The sequence below is a fragment of the Balaenoptera physalus genome (assembly GCF_965194825.1).
Source record: "Balaenoptera physalus genome assembly, chromosome: 1".
Classification (NCBI taxonomy): domain Eukaryota; kingdom Metazoa; phylum Chordata; class Mammalia; order Artiodactyla; family Balaenopteridae; genus Balaenoptera; species Balaenoptera physalus.
The window spans coordinates 174,380,134-174,402,966 of NC_138882.1; the positions used below are offsets into that span (position 1 = coordinate 174,380,134).

The window sequence follows — 22,833 nt, forward strand, 5'->3', positions numbered from 1 at the left end:
CAAGGGGTGGAAGGGGGTGGAGGGCAGCCCTCCTAATTCGTGCTGGAGACGTCGGCATTCCTTAATCTCCTCAAATATGTTATTTCATGTGTTTCGTAGGTGAGAAAAGAATACGTCTTGTTCTTTTAATGCTTTAGTTTGATAGATTAGGAGTTTGGGATTAACACATACACACTCCTGTATATAAAATAGGTAAATAACAAGGACCTACTGTATAGCACAGGAAACTATACTAAATATCTTGTAATAATCTATAATGGAAAAGAATCTGAAAAAGTGTGTGTGTGTGTGTGTGTGTAGCTAAATCACTTTGCTCTACAGCAGAAACTAACACAACATTGTAAATTAACTATACTTCAATGAGAAAAAAAAAGAGTTTGAGACAAGGCAATTACCATGTTCCACTGTGAACCTTTTAAGATTTTCACATCTCCTTTTACTATTCTTACATTTACTTATCAACAAATTTTACAGATCTGAGTTACACTAAGATATGTGAGTGCCCTGGTGAAGCAGAGGTCCTTATTCTCAAAGCATTATATATTTATAAATTTCTTATCAGATTAAGAGTATATGAAGTGAGGTAATATTGAATTTGAATCTGTGGCTGACCTTGGTATTGATTTCTTACCTGGAATGTGTTTGATGAATCTTCTTGGGCCTAATTATCAACTTCAACTATATTGATCCAGTAGCTATAACTATTCAGAGCACAGTGAGGTATTTTTTGTTTTGTTTTGTTTTTTAACATCTTTATTGGAGTATAATTGCTTTACAGTGGTGGGTTAGTTTCTGCTTTATAACAAAGTGAATCAGCTATACCTATACATATATCCCCATATCTCCTCCCTGCAGTGAGGTTTTTAATAGACTTTTGCATAGCCAAAATTATGACAAAAACTTGGGGTCTTTCCTGGCAGTCCAGTGGTTAAGACTCCATGCTCCCAATGCAGGGGGCATGGGTTCGATCCCCAGTTGGGGAACCAAGATCCTGCATGCTGCACAGCGCGGCCAAAAAAAAAAAATTTTTATGACAAAAACTCTTCACTCATAAAGGATATCCTTAGGCTGTCGTGTAGAAGCAAGCTTTTTTAATGGTTTCCTAGTTTACTGCAAATGAAAAAGGAGATACGGCCAGAAACAGGAGATTGTCAAGAAGTGACAGATCACAGAGAAAAGACAAAGTGATACAAGAGCCTTCAAATCATAGAACTATAATTGAGTTCTACTTAGTACTAAGCAAATGTCTTCACATATTGCAGTAGCCTCTGGGGATGTTTCTGTAATGTACATAGCACAGCACAGTATAGATCTGAGAAAAGGTATGGTCACTATTTCCTCCCTGCTAAGAAGGCAGGAAAGGATATAAATACTTTTTAGAAAGATTGTCACTTAGGAGCATTGTGATAAAAATAAAAGTGAATAGCTATGATGTCTTATATGTTCTAACAGGGAAAGATATGTCTCAGGTATTATGTGGAAAAGCAAATTATGAACAGCATGTAACATGCCATTTTTATTAAAAAGAAGAAAAAAGATTAGTAAACAGAAGAAATCTGAGTGACTCTTATGCAAACTGTGAATAGCGGTTAAGTCTGGATGGTGGGATTATATATGACTTTATTATTTCTAAAAATTAGAAATTATATTTCTGTTAATGTTTTTTAATTTATAAAAGTAAGCAGGTATGTCTTTCCTAATCAGAAGAAATAAAGGTAATAAAATAACCAGCTTAAGAAGGCAGAGAAGTATACATACATTTTAGAAAAATCTGGTGCTTGTTTAATGGGTAAGTGAATTTTAAACGTATGTGGAATGTCTCCTACCTAGACGATGCAGATAAATGATTTATCACTCTACAGGAATGTCAGGCACTCTACAACAATGCTAGGGTGTCAGTAGCCCTTTGCTGATCAATTTTCCGCAACCATTGAAGTGAACTTACATACATACATATCACTATTGGGTTTTTGACAAGATTTTTGTTTCTATGGCCCCATTTCCCAATTCTTTGAAATTGTATTTGCTTGTGGTATATTATGAGTGGGAGATTCAATAATTTTCTCTTACAAGCAAATTTATTTTTGTTTTAAGATTTTGATTTTAAACCTACTGGCTGATATTTGAAAGCATAACCATGCTCCTCAGTTCCAGTGTTTTGTTTGTAATTGGTCCAATTTATCTGATTCAGGTGCATTGTGGCCAGGTATGAAACCTGAAAGTGGTTTAACTCAGACTCCATCTCCAAGTCAACACAGTGTTCTTACCTGCACTACAGGGTTAACCACAAGCCAGCCAAGCCCAGCACATTATTCTTATCCCATTCAAGGTAAACAGGCATGGTTGTGTGTGTTTTGTTTTTTTGTTTTTTTTTTTTAAATTATTATTGTTTTTTGTTTTTAATCTACCTGTATCTCCAAACATACTGGGTAATATAGGATATTTGCATTTGTGCATGCTTTTTGTGTTAGACAAACTAGAACCTAGGAGTGTGGTTCATAAGTAGTTTAAGCCTTTGACTGTGAACTGCTTAATAGAATTGAAGACTCCTCTTTTGCACGTTGGTGTCCAGAAAACCTGTCTAATTTTGTTCTAGTCTGTTCTCAGTGGCATTTTGTCCTGTAAATGAGCAGAAGACTCCATGGGTTAGAGCTTTGCTGACTTCTTTTATGTGAAGTCCAAATAGAATGGAAAGTGAGATTGAGTGCTGCTTTGTGAGATGTGTGCTGCTTTTCTGCTGTGGTTTTTGTTATACCTCCACCCCCATTTACTACTTCTTGGTGAGCTTTTCTCTTGTTCAAAAAATTCAGTGTTGTTTCTATTTTGTGATGGAAAGCATAGCATTAAAGCTTGAACTCTAAACATCTCTGCCTTCCTGAGTTCTTCCTCTAAAAGGTTAGAATTATGACAGGACTATTTGGAATGAAGACAAAGAAACTCGAAAGGCACTGTGAAGTTAATTCCTTACCCTTCCAAGTCCAATGCAGGGAATTTGTCATTGCTCCAAATTGGAAATTAATGTCCATGTACTTGGCTTCTCATCTGCCTCCTTTCTCCTGATTTCTCCCAGCTTTTAAATATTATTCCTTATAAAACCAGTCCTAGGTATTCTTAAAATATAAACTTTGATGATGAAAAACTGTTTTGATGTAGATTATATTAAAATATTTTGATTTTCAGTATTAACTGTTTTCAATAAAATGATTGAGGACTACTTTTTCTTAGTCTGTTGGGAACAACTGGTTACTACATTCCTAAGACCTTGCTCTGAGCTACCTTTATCTCTTATTGTTTACGGAGTCTCCTCTTAATTATTTTCCCTTCTTTTTATGTTTGTCCCCTCCCCCTTCTTTCTTTCTAAAATGGGAACAAACCAGGAGGAAAAAACTCAAGAGCATGACTTTGTCTTCTCCTCTACCCCCTTTCATTTTTATAAAGTGTTCCTCTACTTTGGTAGGCTTTGGGGTCCAACTACAGGCAAATCTAGTAGCCAAGTCCCTCCTAAACTGATATATCTCTGATGACTACACCTAGGTCATGAAAGAAAAACAAGGAGTTCTCTTCCTTTATATTAATAATCCTCTCCCAAGGTGTAGAACCACCACTCGTCTGTACTTGTACCTTGAATTTGAGGAACCTGATAGCTGTGCTTACTTCTCCCTCTTTGTAAAACAAGAGGAACCACCTTTTGGGGGTCTTTTAAGAACCATTGCTTTAAAAAAGTCATGAAGCTATGCTTTCAACCTCATTTGCCACTATCCTAATTTCTTTCTTACCTTTTAGTACATTTTTTCCCTTTAGATCAATTAACCCAATTTCCTCCATTGTGCTAATAATGATCACTGTTGGTATTTGTTAAGTGCGTATTATGTGCTTAGCATTATTTTAGCAGAGATAGGTGTTACTCATGTAATCACAACACACCTATGAGGGAAGTACTGTCATTAATCTCATTTTACAGATTTGGCACATAAGACACACAGTAAATAAGTCAAGGATGTAAGCTGGGCAGCCTGACCCCAGCACATGGGTGTAATGTTTATGATTTTCAATGTAGAAGTCATGGTATCAATATCACCTCCCATAATTGAGAACCTATACTTGCAAGTACTTAAATTCATTTCCCTTCCCTTTTCTGGTTAACCTATTGGCCCATTATATTGCCATTAGAACTTTGGCAAAGGGTAGAAATTAAGGCAGAAATTAACCATCAAGTTACCAATTTTTGCCATTTATTCTGAGAAAAAGTTGGTAGAAAGCAAGTGGTAACAATTGGCTAAAAGGAAATATGGGTATTACTGGCACATTTGAATCACCTGGATTCTCCTCTATCAGTATCACTCTCCTCACCCCCACTTTTCATTTCCTTTAGCACAGATAATTAATGTCAGCTCTCCAGGGCTTCATCTTCCCCCCTGTGTAACTACCCAGTCATTCCACGGAATAAAAACAAGGAGCATTGTATTGATTTTTTTTTTTTTAAGTGGTCAAAACAGCAATGTCCCCTCATCCCCTCCGGAAGCTTTCAACAATTGACAATAGCCCATCTTCCCGGGGGAAGTTAGGGAAATTACAGCAAATTCCACTTCTGGCTTGATCAGCTCTGATCAAAACCTTTTCTTTAGTTTATACTTCAATGCTCGTGAAAACCCTTTGATTAAATAGATCTGGCTTCTTTATATCAGCCTTTTCCTAGAGTGTCTGTGACTGTGTGGCCCAATCTCTGGTTATTTTCTTCAATTGAGATGATTTAAATAATTAAAATTCAAGTAGCAAAATTAATTTCAGAAATTTCAGAATTAATTTTAACCCAACCTTGAATTTCAGTGAATGTCTTTGGGCTCTGATAGTGTTGGTAACACACAAGAGTCTTTCGTTGACTAGGAGATTTGTTTTGTATTTTAATAGACTTTATTTTTTATTGTAGTTTTGTAGATTTGTAGAAAAATTGAGCAGATGATACAGAGAGTTATATATCCCCCTACCCTGCACACAGTTTCCCCTATTATTAACATCTCACATTAGAATGGAACATTAGTTATGATTAATGAACCAATGTTGGTACATTATTATTAATTAAATCCTAGGTTTATTTAGATTTCCTTAGTTTTTACCTGATGTCCTTTTTCTGTTCCAGGATCCCATCCAGGATACCACATTTCATTTGATTGTCATGGCTCCTTAGGATTCTCTTGACTGCAGTTTTTCACATTTTGCTTGTTTTTGATAACCTTGACATACTATTCATGAATCCCACGAGTATTTATTGAGCTTTACCTGTTGTAGGCCGGGTGCTTTGCTGGATGTTGGAGGTGATGAATAAGGTAGTAAGATTCTGCCTTCATGGAGCTTACAGACTAGGAGGGGAGGCAGAAAACAAACAAGTAAATAAATAAATAGGTTTTGCAAAGTGCTCTGAGAGGAAAAAAGAATTGGTTGTTGTGACTGGGAAAACAAGAAAGGAATTAATCCTAATAGAGGAGTCCAGAGAGAGTCTCTCTGGAAGTAGACATGCTGAGAAGGAATGATCATGCTGGAGGGCAAGAGGGACAGACCAGGGAGAACAATTCAGGCAGGGAGAGCAACATTGCAAAGGTCCTTGAGTGAGAAAGAGTCTCTCTTGTTTTGAGTAACTCGAAAGCTGGGTGAGCATGGGTGGTAGAGAAACATTCATAAAATTAGAGAGGTGGGTAGAAACTAAATCTTGCACCAACTTCTATGTGCCGTTAACCCTTGGGTTTACCCTCCAGCTTTGGGGCAATGTCACTTAATTCAACTGTGCCTCTCACAGTTCTATAACCACAGTCTTCTGATTAAAGCTATCTCTGTATCCTGACTGTTTCAGGTGGATCTCTAATGGGGCATGGTTCTCAGAAGCTTTGTCTTTCTATGATTTCACAGCTCTGTTGCAAAACAGGAGTGGGAACTATCCGAAAACAACTGGCCATGCCGTTGGCATTTGGAGAGCTAATAGTCTTTAAATATATGTATCAATAAGAGTTACCACTTGAGTTTTATTTTATCCTCTAAATTTATTTTTGTTGCATATTTTATTGCTGCTGCTTTTGTTTTTTAAATCTTCAGTTTAATTTGTTGTTGTTGAGACCTAGGTGTATATTTATGGAGGATGATCAGTGCTTTTTTTTTTGAGGTGCCTGGCTATTTAGTCATCGTTGTGCAGGGGGTACGGCATGTAGTGATTGTGTATATTTTAAAGTGAGTTTAGCTTGGGTTCAATGCTGGTTACAAGAGCCTAAATAAATACTATTTATTTAATTATCATCTAACTTTTATCACTAGAATTTAAACGCCATGAGAGCAGGGACTTTGTCTTGTTCACTACTCTACTCCTCAGTGGCTGGAACCGTTTCTGGGCACATAGTAGACCCTGGTTTGATGAACAAATGAATGAATGAATAACACATGTTAGAAATTATTTGATTGAGTTGGAGAAAGAACTGTTATTGAGCCCTATAAACTTTCTAGGTTAGCAGACCAACATTTCCTGTAATAGAAGCCACTATTGCTGAGAGGAATTTGTGATTTTTAGTACTGTACTTGTTAAAAACTTGGTATCAACAACTAGCTAATCCAGTCATTAAACTTCCTGTCAGGGATAATTAAGAATATGTGGCCAGTTGTTTGTAAGGTCTACCTTTTTACCTGCAGCCCAATTCTGTAAGTGATCTGAAAATTGTTAAATTTATAAAACTACCTTGTCAGTCAGAGCACCTTTTTCCCCATGTGTGCAGATATCAGATGTGAATGAGTTGTACCTCTAACCGTTTATAAATCATTAAGAAGGTAGAACAGAATTAAAGGTATATGGGAGGAAAAGAGGAATACACGCTAGGATTAGGGCTATAGAAAAATTGATCTAGAAATGGGAGTTTGCTGGGAGAGATAAACTTAAGAGATTAAATACTTCATTTTCTTTCCCACATTAAATCACCTGTGTTTAGCCAGCAGGCCTGCCTAGCATAATGTACTGGTAATAGAATCTGGAATGTACTCAAAATTCTTTTCCCACAAGAATAATTAAAAACTACTTGTAGAGTCATTTAGCTTATATACAATGATTTCTTATGACTTCCCCCTTAGGGGAAAAAATATTGATGGGAAGAAAATATCATCTATAAATTATAAAATCTGTTTCATTTAGGTGTTGGGTTTAAGAAAGTAGACAAGAATCCTTTAGTTTACCTGGGGGAAGGAGTACTGTAGAAAAGAAAATCTCCCTGGATAGTGACGAAATCTGATCCCTAGCTCAGCCACTGACTCTGAGGAAAGAAAGGGCAGTGGATGAAGAATTGGGAGATCACAGTTGTCATTTTGACTATCTACCTTTAACCCCATGACTGTGGACAAATTACTCTAACTCTTCTTTGTCCCAAGTTCTTCTGAAAGCTAGCAGTAGCTGTTCCGTATATCTAATTTACCTCAATCTCTTCTAGACTTTCTTCTAAGCAGAGTACCCTTGGGGAAAGGGATAAAAATTCCCTATGATTTTGACCAGTCCTCTCAAGTTTCTGCTGCATTTGTTCACCTGCACTATTCTTTTTTTTTTTTTAATTTATTAATTAATTAATTTATTTTTGGCTGCATTGGGTCTTCATTGCTGTGCGCGGGCTTTTCTCTAGTTGTGAGCGGGGGCTACTCTTCGTTGCGGTGCGCAGGCTTCTCATTGTGGTGGCTTCTCTTGTTGCAGAGCACAGGCTCTAGGTGCACGGGCTTCAGTAGTTGTGGCTCGCAGGCTCTAGAGCACATGCTCAGTAGTTGTGGCACGTGGGCTTAGGTGCTCTGCGGCACGTGGGATCTTCCTGGACCAGGGCTCGAACCCGTGTCCCCCACATTGGCAGGTGGATTCCTTAACCACTGTGCCACCAGGGAAGCCCACTTGCACTATTCTTAATGGAGGTTTTCCTAATAACTTTCCCTCTAGAGGACTTTGCCGCCAATGGGATAGGTAGTCAGATAGTGTGGTCTACCTGATGGTGAGCCTTTATGGTGTGTGCGACTGCGGTAGAAACCATGTATAAGTATGCTTATGATGAGCAAAAGAGAGGAGTTCAAGAGCAGTACCTCACAGTTTCACCTACATTGTCCACCTGAAAAATGTCACTGTGACAAATACCAGTCACTGAGGATTTTATTAAAACCCTGGTGGAATCTGTGATAGAAGGGTGTGAAAAAAACCAAATTTCTTGTCCTGAGACAGGCAGCCTAAGTAGCTTATGAAGTAAGTTTTTCCCTGGCCAGAATAATATTGAATATTTTCCGAATTTTTCCAGGCTCATGGGTGAAATCATTAAATGCCAGAACATGGTGTTTGTTGAAGCAACTCCAAGCACTTGAGAATTTGGAGAACTACATCAATTTCTCAGAGTAATTGTGTTGCACCAGGAAAGGCATAATTAGGGGCAAGTGACAGTAAATATCACAGTGTAGGACTTAACACATGGATTTACCAGAGTTCTTGTTGTTTCTACTGGTGTCAGTAGGTCACACTGCAGGTGAGTTATTTTTCAGCTGCCAGAGAAGATGGACTGGAGTGATTTGGTTTAGGTTCTCATTTCACTGGTATCATTAGTATGAACCAGTGCATTGTGTTGTATCCTTCTAGGACTTTAGTAGGAATAGTTGAAGACTCAAGTTGAAACAAAAATGTGTGAACTGTTTTATTTCTAATCAAGTCTAAATTAAGGTATGGCATGCAAAAGAGCAAAACCAGTATATAGTATTTATTTCCTTTGCCAATGTTTTTTATCTCCTTGTAATCTGTTTCCTTAGGACAGAATATATTTTCAGTTTCATTTAGGCTTTTACATAATATCTTTAAACACTTTCAATCTTATAGCTTCAAGCACAAATGCCAGCCTGATATCCACTTCATCTACTATTGCCAATATTCCAGCAGCAGCAGTTTCCAGCATCTCAAACCAGGTACGGTGCTGCTTTTGTTCCTCCTGTTGATATGGTTCATCTAGCTAGCTCTTCCTCTCTTCTTTCCATTATCAGTTTGCCAATCTAAGAAACAACCAGTATGGACTGTGGAGAGACCTTTTTCTGGATGCCCTCAGGACTGAGACCTTGGATGGTTTCTCAGGCTACTACCCAGTTTCTCTCATTCCATTGCTAAGACTATGAATGATATGATTGTATCTGCTCCTTTATCTACTGTGTGTGTGTCTGTCTCTTACCCTGCTGCCACAAGAATGTAAGCTCCGTGAGGGTAGGGATTTATTTTTCTATTTTGTTCAGTTATTTGTTCTGAGAGTTCAGAAAAATGCCTAGTACTCACATTAAAGGCACATAGTAAATGTTTGTGGAAATATTACTTCGACTTTTTTTTTACTTAGCCACTCATTTCTTTGTGAATTCCTTGTGGTCTGGTCTTGATCACTATTCTACTAACTCTGTATGTTTAGATCACTGGTAACATCTTCAGTGTTTTAGGGTTTTTTTGGTTTTGTTGTTATGTTTTTATTTTGTTGTTTTCTCTGCAGCAATTAGTATTATCAACCACTGTCTCCATGGATCTTTTTTGTGGCTGCAGTTAACATTGCTATTCTGGTTCACTTTTTATGTTTTGACTGTTTTTGCATTTGTTCATTCTTTTAGTCCACAAGTATTTATTGAGTTCCTGCTGTGTACCTGGAATTCTTCAGGGTAACATCTCTCTCCCTTTGCATATCCTGTCTTCTGTCATGGACAGTCTCTGTTTAGTTTTCCACATGTTTATTATTTCATCCCCAGGAATGTTTAACCACATTCACAATGTCCATTTACTTCTTCCAAAATGAAGATTCTAGTCCTGACCTCATGATATCTACAGGCTTCCTGCTGATTGATGGGCTTTTTTTTTTTTAATATCCTATTATTTCCCTAAGTTGACCATATCTAAAACCAGCCTTTCATTCCACCCTTTCTTCCGTTTCCTTGTCCTCCAAAAAGTAATACCACTTTTTCCTATGGCCTCTCAATTCTTGTCAGTTACACTATTTTTTAATATACCTAGGCCTAAAACCAGACCAGTCATCTTCGATTTTTTTTTTCCTTACCCAGCCCTAATCCAGCCATTTCTGGAATTCTTTCCTGCTTTTTCTTTTTCTTTTTTCTTTTTTGGCTGCGCCACATGGCATATAGAATCTTAGTTCCCTGACCAGGGATCTAACCTGTGCCCCCTACAGTGGAAGCATGGAGTCTTAACCACTGGACTGCCAGGGAAATCCCTGCTTTTTCATTTTTGCTGTCATTTCCCATGGTTTAGTTTTTTCCTCTTTAATCTTGAGTTAACTATTCATCTCATCTTTAATTTTTCACCATGCCTGTACATTTTCTAAAACACTGTCTGATTAATTTTCTTTAAATGCCACATTTTATCCTGTCACTCACCTGCTCAGAATCTTTTCATATTTTTGTTTATTTGAATTTGATGATCCCCATTTCCTGCTCCCGCACAAACTATACACCACTGCCTAAAGAATCCAATCCTATTCTTAACCAGTCATTCAGGCCTACAGAGATCCTTTGTTTCATCCAGACTCAACATCTCTGGCCCCTTAATAAAACCTTTCCAGGGCCTGTTCATTTTCCTATCCCCTCTGCTTCTTTGTCTCAGAAAGCTCTCTGTCACAGTCTGCAGTGATAGTTGTCTTCCTCTGTATTTTACTCATTTGACATACAATTTATTGCTAATTTGTTGGTCTTCTATCCTGCTAGACTGTTTTTTTTAATTAATTAATTAATTAATTAATTAATTAATTAATTTATGGCTGTGTTGGGTCTTCGTTTCTGTGCGAGGGCTTTCTCTAGTTGCGGCAAGCGGGGGCCACTCTTCATCGCGGTGCGCGGGCCTCTCACTATCGCGGCCTCTCTTGTTGCGGAGCACAGGCTCCAGACGCGCAGGCTCAGCAATTGTGGCTCACGGGCCTAGTCGCTCCGCGGCATGTGGGATCTTCCCAGACCAGGGCTCGAACCCGTGTCCCCTGCATTGGCAGGCAGATTCTCAACCACTGCGCCACCAGGGAAGCCCTATCCTGCTAGGTTTTTAACTCCCATGTACCAACACATACACACACACACACTCACACTGTGAATTGTATTTGGCTTATGGTAGATGCTCAGTGTTCTTTATAAATAATTGGTCTGATCAGTTAGCTTCTTCCTACTTGTCACCAATATCAATTATCAGTGGAATTTTTCTAAGGTGTGTATTTGAGCTGTGCATCATACCCATTTTTTACAGCTTTTTTAAGGTGTAATTGACATACAGTAAATTGCACAGATTTAAATTGTATGATTTGATAAGTTTTGTCATGTATGTGCCTGTGAAACTACCAAAAGTTCCCTTCAAATATTTTAAAGAAACTTTATTTTTAAAGAAAACTTGATTATTTAAAAAAAGAGAAGGGACTGCCCTGGTGATCCAGTGGTTAAGACTCCATGCTCCCAATGCAGGGGGCCCAGGTTCGATTCCTGGTCAGGGAACTTAGATCCCACATGCCGCAACTAAAGATCCCGCATGCCACAACTAAGACCCTGTACAGCCAAATAAATAAATAAAGAAATATTTTTAAAGAGAGACAGATACTCAGTTTTTAAACTGGGAAACTTTAATGTAGGATATTCGCTTTTTTGTTTAAGCTCATCTGTCCTTAAAAGCACTATCATCTAATGCAGTGTTTTATAAACTTCTTAAAGAGTAGACTCTTTCCTTCAAAAATTCTGTGCAGAAATTTTTGCAGAAATTCTGTACATAAAGTAGAAAAAAAAGAGGCTGGTACAGTAGAAAAGGGACATTGTGTGTACAGTGCATGGGACACTTTGCTCTCAGCCTTAACCTCATCCCAAAGACAGTCCCTGAGGCGTGTCCTCTTGACTCTTAGGTTTCCACAGAATGCATTTCGAAAATCATTGGTTTAGGTGGAAGACTATATAGGTTAGGTAAATAAGAAGTCGGGTTAATGTTTTAGGGAAATAATTATGAAAAAGAGGGACATGAAAGTCTCTTGTGTTGAAATTAGTGTTATGCTCTTGCTAAGAGGCTTATTTTCCTCCCTTATTCCCTTTGACCTACAGGACTATCCCACCTATACTATCCTTGGTCAAAGTCAGTACCAGGCTTGCTACCCCAGCTCCAGCTTTGGAGTCACAGGCCAGACTAACAGTGATGCTGAGAGTACCACCTTAGCAGCAGCCACATACCAGACGGAGAAGCCTAGTGTCATGGTACCTGCTCCTGCAGCACAGAGACTTTCCTCTGGTAAGCTCTGCATTTGGCTTAAGGGCATTTCATCCAACAGGTGATGGTGAAGATTGTTTTGTTCTGGTCCAAGTCACTGTTACCATGCTATTGGCCTTCCTTCTCAGGTGAGGAGTATTTAAACACTGTAGCCAGACAACGATGAGTCGTTGGCAGACTGAATATAATACCTGATGTTGTGAACAGAAAAGTACCAAGAATGAAAAGACTTTATTTATGACTCCTACTCCACCCTGCCTGTAGCTATAATATGCTTGTCACAGAGAACTTCAGAATCTTAGCACATTTTATAAAAGCTGGAGGACTGCAGTTTTAGTCTGTGCATAATTGACTTCTGGTTAGGCCTCACAGCAGCAGGTCTTAACTTTTTCTGTGTCATGGATCCTTTAAGATTCTGAAGAAAGGTATGGTTCTTTTTCCCCATGAAATACATAAAATTTAACCTACAAATGTAAACCTCTAGCTTTGAAATGGATCAATGAATTATGATGTCCAGATTAAAAAATCCTGACATAAAGACTTTATGCACACATTCAGTAAACATATGCACATACTTTTTATCCCTATTTTTTATGAAAATTTGGTGGTTCGCTGTCATGTCATGTAACTTGGGGAAGGACTGTTTATCGTTAACACTGATGCATTTTTAAAAACAGTGGTCTACATCAACTAATGCAGTTTTCTGTGCATCTTGCCTCTACTGGTCTTCTAAATAAATGGACATACAAATGGTTGCTGCTTCAAACCTACATAACTTTGAAATCATTACATGTGTTGATGCCTTAGTTTTGAATTCATTTCTCTAAATATCTTTGTTCTTCATAACAATTTTAACTTTTTAATAATGGAGAGTTTCAAACAGTGGCAGAAGTTGTCAGAATGGTATAATGAACCCTTATATATCTGTCATCCAACTTCAACAATTAACAACTCATAGGCAATCTTGTTTCAACTATACTTCATCCAATTCCCTCCTCAAATTCCAGGTATCATATTTATTTATAATGCTTGATAACATAACCACAGTGCCATTATCCCATCTAAAATATTCAACAATAATTCCTTAATAACATAAAATACCAAAGGGTATTCATATTTCTAGTTTTCTCATAAATGTTAGGAGTTTTGTTTTTCTTTTTACAGTTTGTTTAAAATAAGATCCAAGTAAGGTCCATACATTGTGATTGGTGGATATTTTGTTTTAACCTATAAATTCCCCCATCTCTTTTTATTTCCGTTTCCGATTGTAATTTATTTGTTGAAGAGACAGTCAATAGACTGTTTGTCCCATACCATTTCTCAGTCTAAATTTCGCCAATTATAACGTTAGAGGGTAGTTTACCACAGCCCACTGCCTTCTGTATTTTATTTAAAGCGGTAAATGGATCTAGAGCAGTGGTTTTTCAGCTAGAGGTGGTTCTGTGCCCCCTGCCCCCACCCCCATGCCCCCACACCCAGGGATATTTGGCAATGTATGGACACATTTTTGGTTGTCACACTGGGAAGGGGGTGCTACCTGCATCTAGTGGGTAGAGGCCAAGAATGCTGCTTAACCAAACATCCTACAATGCACAGGACGTCCCTTCACAACAAAAATTATCTGGTCCAAAAAGGTCAATTGTGCCAAGTTGAGAAACCCTGATCTAGAAGCTTAATCAGGTTCAGGTTTAATTTTTTTTTTTTTTGGCAAAATGACTTTATAGATGTGTTCTTCCATTGGGAGGCAGGCATATAAATTCTAGTTATAACTCTCTTCATGATGTTTGGTCTACATTTCCAAATTGCTTAAGTAAAGTTTGGTTTTCCAGCCTTTATCCCTGCAACATGATTCTTAAGGGCAGAGAACCTGCTGACCATTCTGCTCTGGTTCTTATAGCCTGTGACTACACTGGCAATACCGGTGTCTCACTTTTCCTTTCTAGGAGACCCTTCTACAAGCCCATCTTTGACCCAGACTACACCAAGTAAAGATGCTGATGACCAGTCCAGGAAAAACATGACTGGCAAGAACCGGGGCAAGAGGAAAGCTGATGCCAGCTCTTCCCAGGACAGTGAATTAGAAGTATGGGAAGAAACTCATTTGAGTTGCAACCTTTTTTTTTTCTCATTTCTTAAATTTATCAAATATATATCTGAAACTCATGAGATTATGTGGTTCTGTGTTGTATACCCTATAATTCCTGAGCAAGAGAAAATGAATTGGCCAAGTGAAAAGAGAAATGTAAAAACACATTACTCTATGCCCATATCTTACCATATCACTTTCAGATCCTTTTCACCAAGAGCACTGAAAAAGCTTTTTTGAATTTAGATAGCCAGGTCACTTTTTAAGGGAAAGAACAAACTGTTTTCTGTATTCCAGAGGAGAACAGAAAGAATAATGCATCATATTCAAAAAGCAGAGGGTGTCACAAGTAATATACTGTTCTCCATTTAAAAATCTCAAAGTAAAATGAGAGAACTAAAGTGCTTTAGGCCAAGTTTCTGTGAAACATGCAGCCAGATCTGGTAACTTATTAATGAGATTGGCTCTCACTTATTCTGTAGTTGAAACACTATAGGAATTTATTATGGGCATACATTTGGCTTCATTATTAAAAGACTAGAAAGTCGTACAAAATTCTAATAATAATGGAGTTTTGATATTAATCCTTTTGTTTTCTTTCTTCAATTTTTCTATAATGTGATCATTTAATAAGAGGGAAAAGCCATATTTAAAAATGAGTCCATTGACAGGTGATCAGAAGACATAGGTAAATTGAGGCTATGTTTGAAACCTCTCTTCCCTTTTGTTACTGGGGGCGGCGGGGAGGGCAGGAGGAGAAAGAAAGAAAATCTAAAGACCTGATATATTTCTTGGAAAAAACGGAGTACTCACTCATTTTTTAAATTGTGGTAAGGTATATATAATATAAAATTTACCATTTTTTAAGTGTGCAATTTTAAGTACATTCACAGTGTTGTTTGTTACTGCTATCTGTTTCCAGAAGTTTTTCATGATCGCAAACAAAAACTCTGCACCCATTAAGCAATAATTCCCTATACTCCCCTCCTATTAGTCCCTGGTAACCTCTGTTCTACTTTCTGTCACTATAAATTTGCCTATTCTAGATAGTTCATATAAGTAGAATCATACAAAATCTATCCTTTTGTGTCAGGCTTACTTCACTTAGCATAATGTTTTCAAGGTTCATCCATGCTGTAGCATATATCAGAACTTCATTCCTTTTTATGGCTGAATAATTCCATTGTGTATATATACCACATTTTGTTTATCTGTTTTCATCTGTGATGAACGCTTGGGGTTTTTTCACCTTTGAGCTATTGTGCATAATGCTGCTATAACACTGCTGTACAGGTATCTCTTTGAGTCCCTCTTTTCAATTATTTGAAAAAGTATAAACCTAGGAGTAGAATTGTGGGATCATATGGTAGTTCTGTGTTCAGCTTTTTGAGGAGCCACCAAAATGTTTTCCAAATGACTACACCATTTTACATTCCTACCAGCAATGTACCAGGGTTCCAGTTATTTCCCATTTTTTGCATAATCCATCCTAATGGGTGTGAAGTGCTGTCTCATTGTGGTTTTGATTTACATTTCCTTAATGATTAATAATGTTGAATATCTTTTCATGTGTGTATTGGCCATTTGTCTGTTTTGTTTGAAGTAATGTCCAAATCCTTTGCCCATTTTTAAATTGGGTTTTTTTTTGTTGTTGAATGTTAGGAATTCTTTATATATTCTAGATATTAATCCCTTATCAGATATAAGACGTGCAGATATTTTCTATGGATTGTCTTTTCACTCTTGATAGTATCCTTTGATGCTTAAAAGTTTTAAATTCGGATAAAGTTCTATTTTTCTTTTATTGCTTGTGCTTTTGGTGTTATATTTAAGGAAACAAGATTATGAAGATATTCACCTGTGTTTTCTTCTAAGCATTTTATTGTTTCAGCTCTTAAATTTAGGTCTTTGATCCATATTGAGTTAATTTTTGTACATAGTGTGAGGTAGGGATCTAATTTCATTCTTTTGCACATGGATATTCAGTTTTCCCAGGACCTTGTTTTGGAAACAGTTTCCTTTCCCCATTGAATGGTCTTGGTATCCTTGGAAAAAAAAAAAAAAAAAAAAAAAAAATCAATTGACCACATATATATATAAGCATTTATTTCTGGGCTCTCTCATCTATTTCATTGGTCTGTATATCTATCCTTATGCTAGTACCACACTGTTTTGATTACTGTGGCTTTGTAGTAAGTTTTGAAATCAGGAAGTGTGAGTCTTCCAACTTTGTTCTTTTTCAAGATTATTTTGGCTCTTCAGGGTCCCTTGAGATTTCATACAAATTTTAGGATGAATTTTTCTGTTTCTTTAAAAAACACTGTTGGGATTTTGATAGGGATTGCATTGTATTTGTAGATTCACATTGGGTAGTATTGTCATCTTAACAATATTAAGTCTTCTATTCATGAACATGGAATGTCTTTACATTTATTTAGGTGTGTCCTCTTTGATTTCCTTCAGTGATGTTTTATAGTTTTCAGTGTACAAGTCCTGAACTGTTAAATTCATTCCTAAATATTTTATTATTTTTGATGCTGTTGTGTTTTAAAATCCTCTTAGAATTATTCGTTGCAAGCTTATAGAAATACAGCTGACTTCTGAATTCATTTATTAGCTCTCAACAATTTTTTGTGGCTTAAGGGTTTTCTATGTATAAGATCATGTCATCTGCGAACAGAGGTAATTTTACTTCTTCCTTTGCAGTTTGGGTACCTTTTTTCCCCTTTCCTTGCCAGTTTATTCTGGCTAGAATTTCCAGTACCATGTTGAATAGAAGTGGTGAAAACAGGCATACTTCTCTTATTCCTAATCTCAGGGGTAATGCTTTCAATTTTCCACCATTGAGTATGATATTAGCTGTAGGTTTTTCATATACGTCCTTTATCATGGTGAGGAAGTTGCTAGTTTATTGAGTGTTTTTATCATGAAAGCGTGTTGAATTTTGTCAAATGCTTTTTCTGCATCAATTGAGATGACCATGTGGGTTTTTTCCTCTATTCTGTTAATGCAGTATATTACATTGATTTTTCTATGTTGAACCATTCTTGCATTCTGGGAACAAATCCCACTTGGTCATGATTTATAATTCTTTAAATATGCTGCTGAATATTGTTTGCCACTATTTTATTGAGGTTTTTGCATCACTATTCATATGAGAATTGGTCTGCAGTTTTCTTGCAGTGTCTTTGTCTTCAGTATCAGGGTAATGCTGGCTTCATAGAGTGAGTTAGGAAGTGTTCCCTCCTCTTCAATTTTTTTGGAAGATCTTAAGGATTGGTGTTAATTCTTCTTTAAGTGTTTGGTAGAATTCAGCAGTGAAGCCATCTGGTCCTGGGCTTTTCTTTCTTGGGATGTTTTTTATTATTGATTCAACCTCCTCCAGTTAAAGATCTGTTCAGATTTTCTATTTCTTTTTGAGTCAGTTTTGGCACATTGTGAATTTCTAGGAATTTGTTCATTTCATCTAGATTATTTGTTGGTGTATAACTCTTCATAGTATTTTCTTATAATCCTTTTTATTTCTGTAAAATTGGTAATAATGTCCCACTTTTATTTCTGATTTTAGTAATTTATGTCTTCTCTCTTTTTTCTTAGCCAGTCTAGCTAAAAGTTGTCAATTTTGTAGATCTCTTCAAAGAACCGACTTTTGGTTTTGTTGATTTTCTCTATTTTTTTCCTACCCTCTGCTTTATCTATCTCTTCTAACCTTTATTATTTCCTTCCTTCTACTGGCTTTTTCTGGCAACTTAAATTGTGCAGTTTGGTTTTTGATTGAGATCTTTTTTAAGGTACACATTTGGAGCTATAAATTTCCTTCTTAGCATTGTTTTCACAGCATCCCATAAATTTCGGTATGTTGTTTTTGGTTTTCATTCATCTCAAGGTATTTTCTAATTTCACTTATTTCTTTTTTATCCATTGATTGCTTAAGATAGTATTGTTTAATTTTCACAGATGTGTGAATTTTCCAGTTTTCCTTCTGTTATTGATTTCTTGTCTCATTCCATTACGATTAAAAAAGATGCTCACTCATTTTTTAAAATATTTTCCTCACTCAGCGGGTATTTCTGTGGGACTTAGATGAAACCATCATCATCTTCCACTCCCTTCTTACTGGATCCTATGCCCAGAAGTATGGAAAGGTAATTTGAGTCTTTCTTCCTTTGTTGTAACTGTCCCTCTCCTGACTATGTGTGCAGGTAACCAAAATCACTGTCTCTGTTATCTCCATCTTACCCTGTTGACCTTTCGCCTTTCACATAAAACTTCACCCGACGGCTTATACCAGGCAGACTACATGGTCAGGCAGAGCTGACGATAAAGGTAGAGACTAGACCTGGGACCAGTGCTAAAAGCTGAAGTTGTTGGAGAGCGGTATTTTGCAAAGACTAAGTATGGGACTGAGGCTCAAAACAGAGTGGAGTCTCAGAATTATCTACTCCAAAGACTAGTCTGTTATCCCTATGTCACATATAACAGCCCAAACTGAGCATACCATTTAGCTGAGAATATACTAGATCTGTACATTTAAAATATAAAATATCTTTCTAAAATAGATTATATACCCTCTTAGGAACTTCCCTGGTGGTCCAGTGGGTAAGACTCCACGCTCCCAATGCAGGGGGCCCGGGTTCAATCCCTGGTTGGGAAACTAGATCCTGCACGCCTGCCGCAACTGAAGAGTCCGCATGCCACAACTAAGAAGCCCTCATGCCGCAACTAAGACCTGGCACAGTCTAAATTAATTAATTAATCTTTTAAAAAAACCTTAAAATAAAATAAAATAGATTATATACCTTCTTAAATGAAACATACCAAGCAGGATTTAACTTCAGTCATCAGTATTAACATCAGTTTTGATAGAGGGCTGAGCTGTTTTGAGGTAGTGGCTGTATATTTCTGTACTAAATTACCTCCAGGCTCCTATTTTTTAGTTTCTGTGAATTAATTTTATAAAAATATCAGCCTCCTTTGCTTTCCTACTTTTACTGCTCCTAATTATTTCTTATTGTCACCAGTGTTTCTGTTAGAAGTACTTTCCCATAGGCTTTTAGTATCTAGACTGGCAAGCTGACATAAGCTCATATACTATATAACAAGACTGGTAATGAGAGTATATAAAATAAGAGCATACTGCCTTTAAGGGAAGGTCTGATAGTTCATTTTAAAGCTACGTGCATTGGTTTTCCTGCAAATATTTCTTTACTGGTTTCCTGGTTGTTGAGATTGTCAGATTACTGACTTCTGGTGTTGTACTGTGTGGGTGAGGTGGAGGGGGGACGATAATGGGTGTTATAAGAGCAATATTTCAGCGATAGTTAGAATTTCTTCTGAAATGGAATTTCTCCAAAAATTAAGTGTTGTTTTTTTTTTTAAGTGGGTTAAGTTTTCTAGAAACTAAAGTCCTAAAGTCCTGAAATGTTTAACTTTGCACAATCCCAGATTCTTATAACTGTGAATGAAATTGCATCAGTAATAGTGAGAAGCACTGTTGTGGGCCAGTGTTGTTTTGGCCTTGACCCAAACTATTTTGAAACCTTTAAAGATAAGAACCAATGCTGTGAGTGCCAAGTCAAGCAAATTATTCTCTTATTGTCTTTCAGGACCCAACAGTAGTGATTGGCTCAGGTTTAACAATGGAAGAAATGATTTTTGAAGTGGCTGACACGCATCTATTTTTCAATGACTTAGAGGTAAGCATTTTAAATTGTTTCTGCACTTCAGTGAAACACTTTGTTCAATAATATTTATTGAGCCTGTGCTTTTTGTATTTAGAGGAAATGTGGTTAGACAGGGTAGGTATGGAGAGGGCAGCTCGGCACTTGGGTGTACATAGTCTTGAAGGAATAGTGCCTTGGCTAGGTCACCACAGTCTTAGTTCTGGGCTTCAGTTTTATTGGCTCAAAAACTTGATTTTTGTTAGCTTATTTGCAAGTGATCTAGCTCTAGGGGCAGTGCCACCCCATCAGGCAGAACACTGATATATAAACCAACATTCCAATTTATTCAGCTATATTAAATAACATATAGAAGGTGGCTTTGATTATTTGTACTCTTGAATGTTTTTCAGTTTTACCTTCTTAAAAGATAGCCTCTTGATTTGTCAGATCTGTAGATGGCTACTCTAACTCGTTGTATTTTATACGTGCTTGTCCATGTATAGGTTAGCCTTGATGTCAGATCATTTTATAGTTAGGTGGAGGGAAACCAGGAAACATTGAGAGCTTATTGGTTAATTTTTTTGGTTTTGACATTTGAGTTCATCTTTGAGGTGAACATCGTGTAGTGGAAAGAGCACAGGACTGGGAATCAGGAGACCAGACTGCGAGTACCAAGTTAGGAAAGTTATCTCCCCATTCTGGGCCTCAGTTAAGCAGTTACCCTACACAACAAACTAGTAACAGTTGTTCTATCTCAGGATGGGAATGTGTTGCTGGGACACAGAGGTGGGAAGGAGCAGACTTGTCACTTAATGTCCTTTTGAATTTTGAACTGTGTACTACATATATTACCTAGTTTTTTAAATAGTGAAAATTTTAAAGTAAATAAAATTTTAAAGTAAAATGAACATGAAGTAATCCTCTTTCTTTTAAAATACAGTCTAGTTCTACTCAACAGACAATTCTCCAACAAATTAAATTAATAGGGCTCTAAACTCCAACACTTTTGTGTAAGCTCCACAGTGCTTTAATCTTCCCTCAACTTCACATGTTGCTAAGTTGGGACATTATAGTTTTATTCAGCAAACATTTATTGAAAACCTACTATGTGCCAGTAATTGTTGCCAAATTGTATTTGTAATGATTTTCTAGACATAGTCCTCACTCAGGACTGAAAGTTCTGTGAAGAATTTGACCTGAATGTGTTCCTGCCCCCCAGGTCAGTGGTTCTCAACTTTAGGGGGCATAAGAATCACCTGGGGAGCTTGTTAAAAATGAAGATTCTAGGACTTCACTCACAGAAATTCTGTTCAAAAATATGCATTTTTAAAAATCTTCCCCAGAGGATTCTGATGCAGGTGGACATCACGGCACCACCCTAGGTGGTGTCAGAGGACTGAATCTGTCAGTTAGGCAGTGGGTGGCGTTTTATGTCAGTAGTAGTGTGGGCTTAGAGGAAAGAACCTTGGATTCAGATTAGAAGACCCAGGCTCCTTCTGGTTTCTTTCTACCACTCACTAGTTTTATGACCTTGGGCAAATTGTTTTACCTCACTTTTAGAATATGAGGAGATTGACTTAGATGACCTCTTCTAATTCCTAAGTTTGAATTTACAAATTTCTGTTTCAGTCCTTCTCAGTTTTGATACCACACGCACTCTACCAGCATCTGTTTCATCTGCAAAAATGTATTGAGTACATGCTATATAAGGGCACTGGACTAGACTAGAGGGGTACAAAGGAGATGTAAGGCATGGTCGTGCCATAAGAGGCCTACAAGGTAATAGGACTTACAGTCTAGTGTAGGACATAGGCACACCTGACAGTGTAAGGGAGCTTGTGTTTATACCATGGACTGTTGGAAAAATGAACTATTGAGATAAGAGCATAACTGAGGGTTGGGATGGTTAAGGAAGATTTCATGAAGACTGAGGAATGTAAATTAGGCCTTAAAAGAAGTTGAACAGCAAGGGGGGTGAGAGTGATCCTCCACACATAAGAGACCATAAGGTATTTCATCACCTCGCCATTGTTTGTGGTATTTTTACAATATATTGTGGTGGTAGTAGCACTTCTACTCCCTGGGCTGAAATAATGTGTGGTTTTGTCTTTTAACAGGAGTGTGACCAGGTGCATGTGGAAGATGTGGCTTCTGATGACAATGGCCAAGACTTGAGGTGATAAAAACAATGATGTCTTAAACATCAGTACACCTGTTACGCACAAGACACTGTCTAGGTTCAGAGGAAAACAAAGATGAATAAGACACAGCCCTAAAAGAGCTCACAATCTATTAGAGGAGATAGAAACAAACATAGTTAACGATGGCATGTAGTGTGAGAAGGTGACAATAGAAAATGTGATGGAACACAGAATAGAAAGTAATTCTGATGGGTGTGGGGAGCAGGTGGTGCCAACATTGGAGTGGCCTTCTCAGCACAGTAGAATTTAAGTATGACCTTGATGAATGGGTAGCATGATGGAATGAGAAAAAAGCATTCCAAAGTAAAGGATATACTAGTTTCTCTTTGGCCAGATTTTCAGTCGGGAAAAGTGTGCTTCCAGATTGATTGGTTTTAGATACAAATAAACATCAGGGATTTCACCAAGGAAATTGATTGTGGGGGGTCTGGTGGTGTCAGGAGTGACCCTATGGAAGACAATCTTAAACATTAATATCACAGTGAACGCTAAACCAAGGAGGTCTCAGTGGCAAAATGCTTGCTCAGTCTCCTCCTTTCTCTTTTGGCTACTGTCTTCTAGCTCAGTAGTCTTAGCTAAGAATAATCCAAAAATTTATCTACCTTACATTTAAAGACCTTTAGAAAAAAAGTTGTCACA

The 22,833-nt window shown here is 37.3% G+C and overlaps 1 protein-coding gene across 16 annotated transcripts in view; it reads left to right on the top strand.

Moving 5' to 3' along the window:
* The window catches only part of EYA3 (EYA transcriptional coactivator and phosphatase 3), a 121,272-nt gene that overhangs the window by 80,503 nt on the left and 17,936 nt on the right, over positions 1–22,833 (top strand). For 10 of the 16 annotated variants that reach the window (XM_082440323.1, XM_082440313.1, XM_082440321.1 and 7 more), the window contains 7 exons: positions 2,192–2,329; positions 8,858–8,943; positions 12,082–12,265; positions 14,188–14,327; positions 18,392–18,475; positions 19,937–20,026; positions 22,111–22,169. In XM_082440323.1, the coding sequence (XP_082296449.1) occupies positions 2,192–2,329; positions 8,858–8,943; positions 12,082–12,265; positions 14,188–14,327; positions 18,392–18,475; positions 19,937–20,026; positions 22,111–22,169 (781 nt within the window). The remainder of the gene's footprint in view (positions 1–2,191; positions 2,330–8,857; positions 8,944–12,081; positions 12,266–14,187; positions 14,328–18,391; positions 18,476–19,936; positions 20,027–22,110; positions 22,170–22,833) is intronic. The other 6 variants (XM_082440315.1, XM_082440319.1, XM_082440318.1 and 3 more) reach the window with 2 other exon arrangements.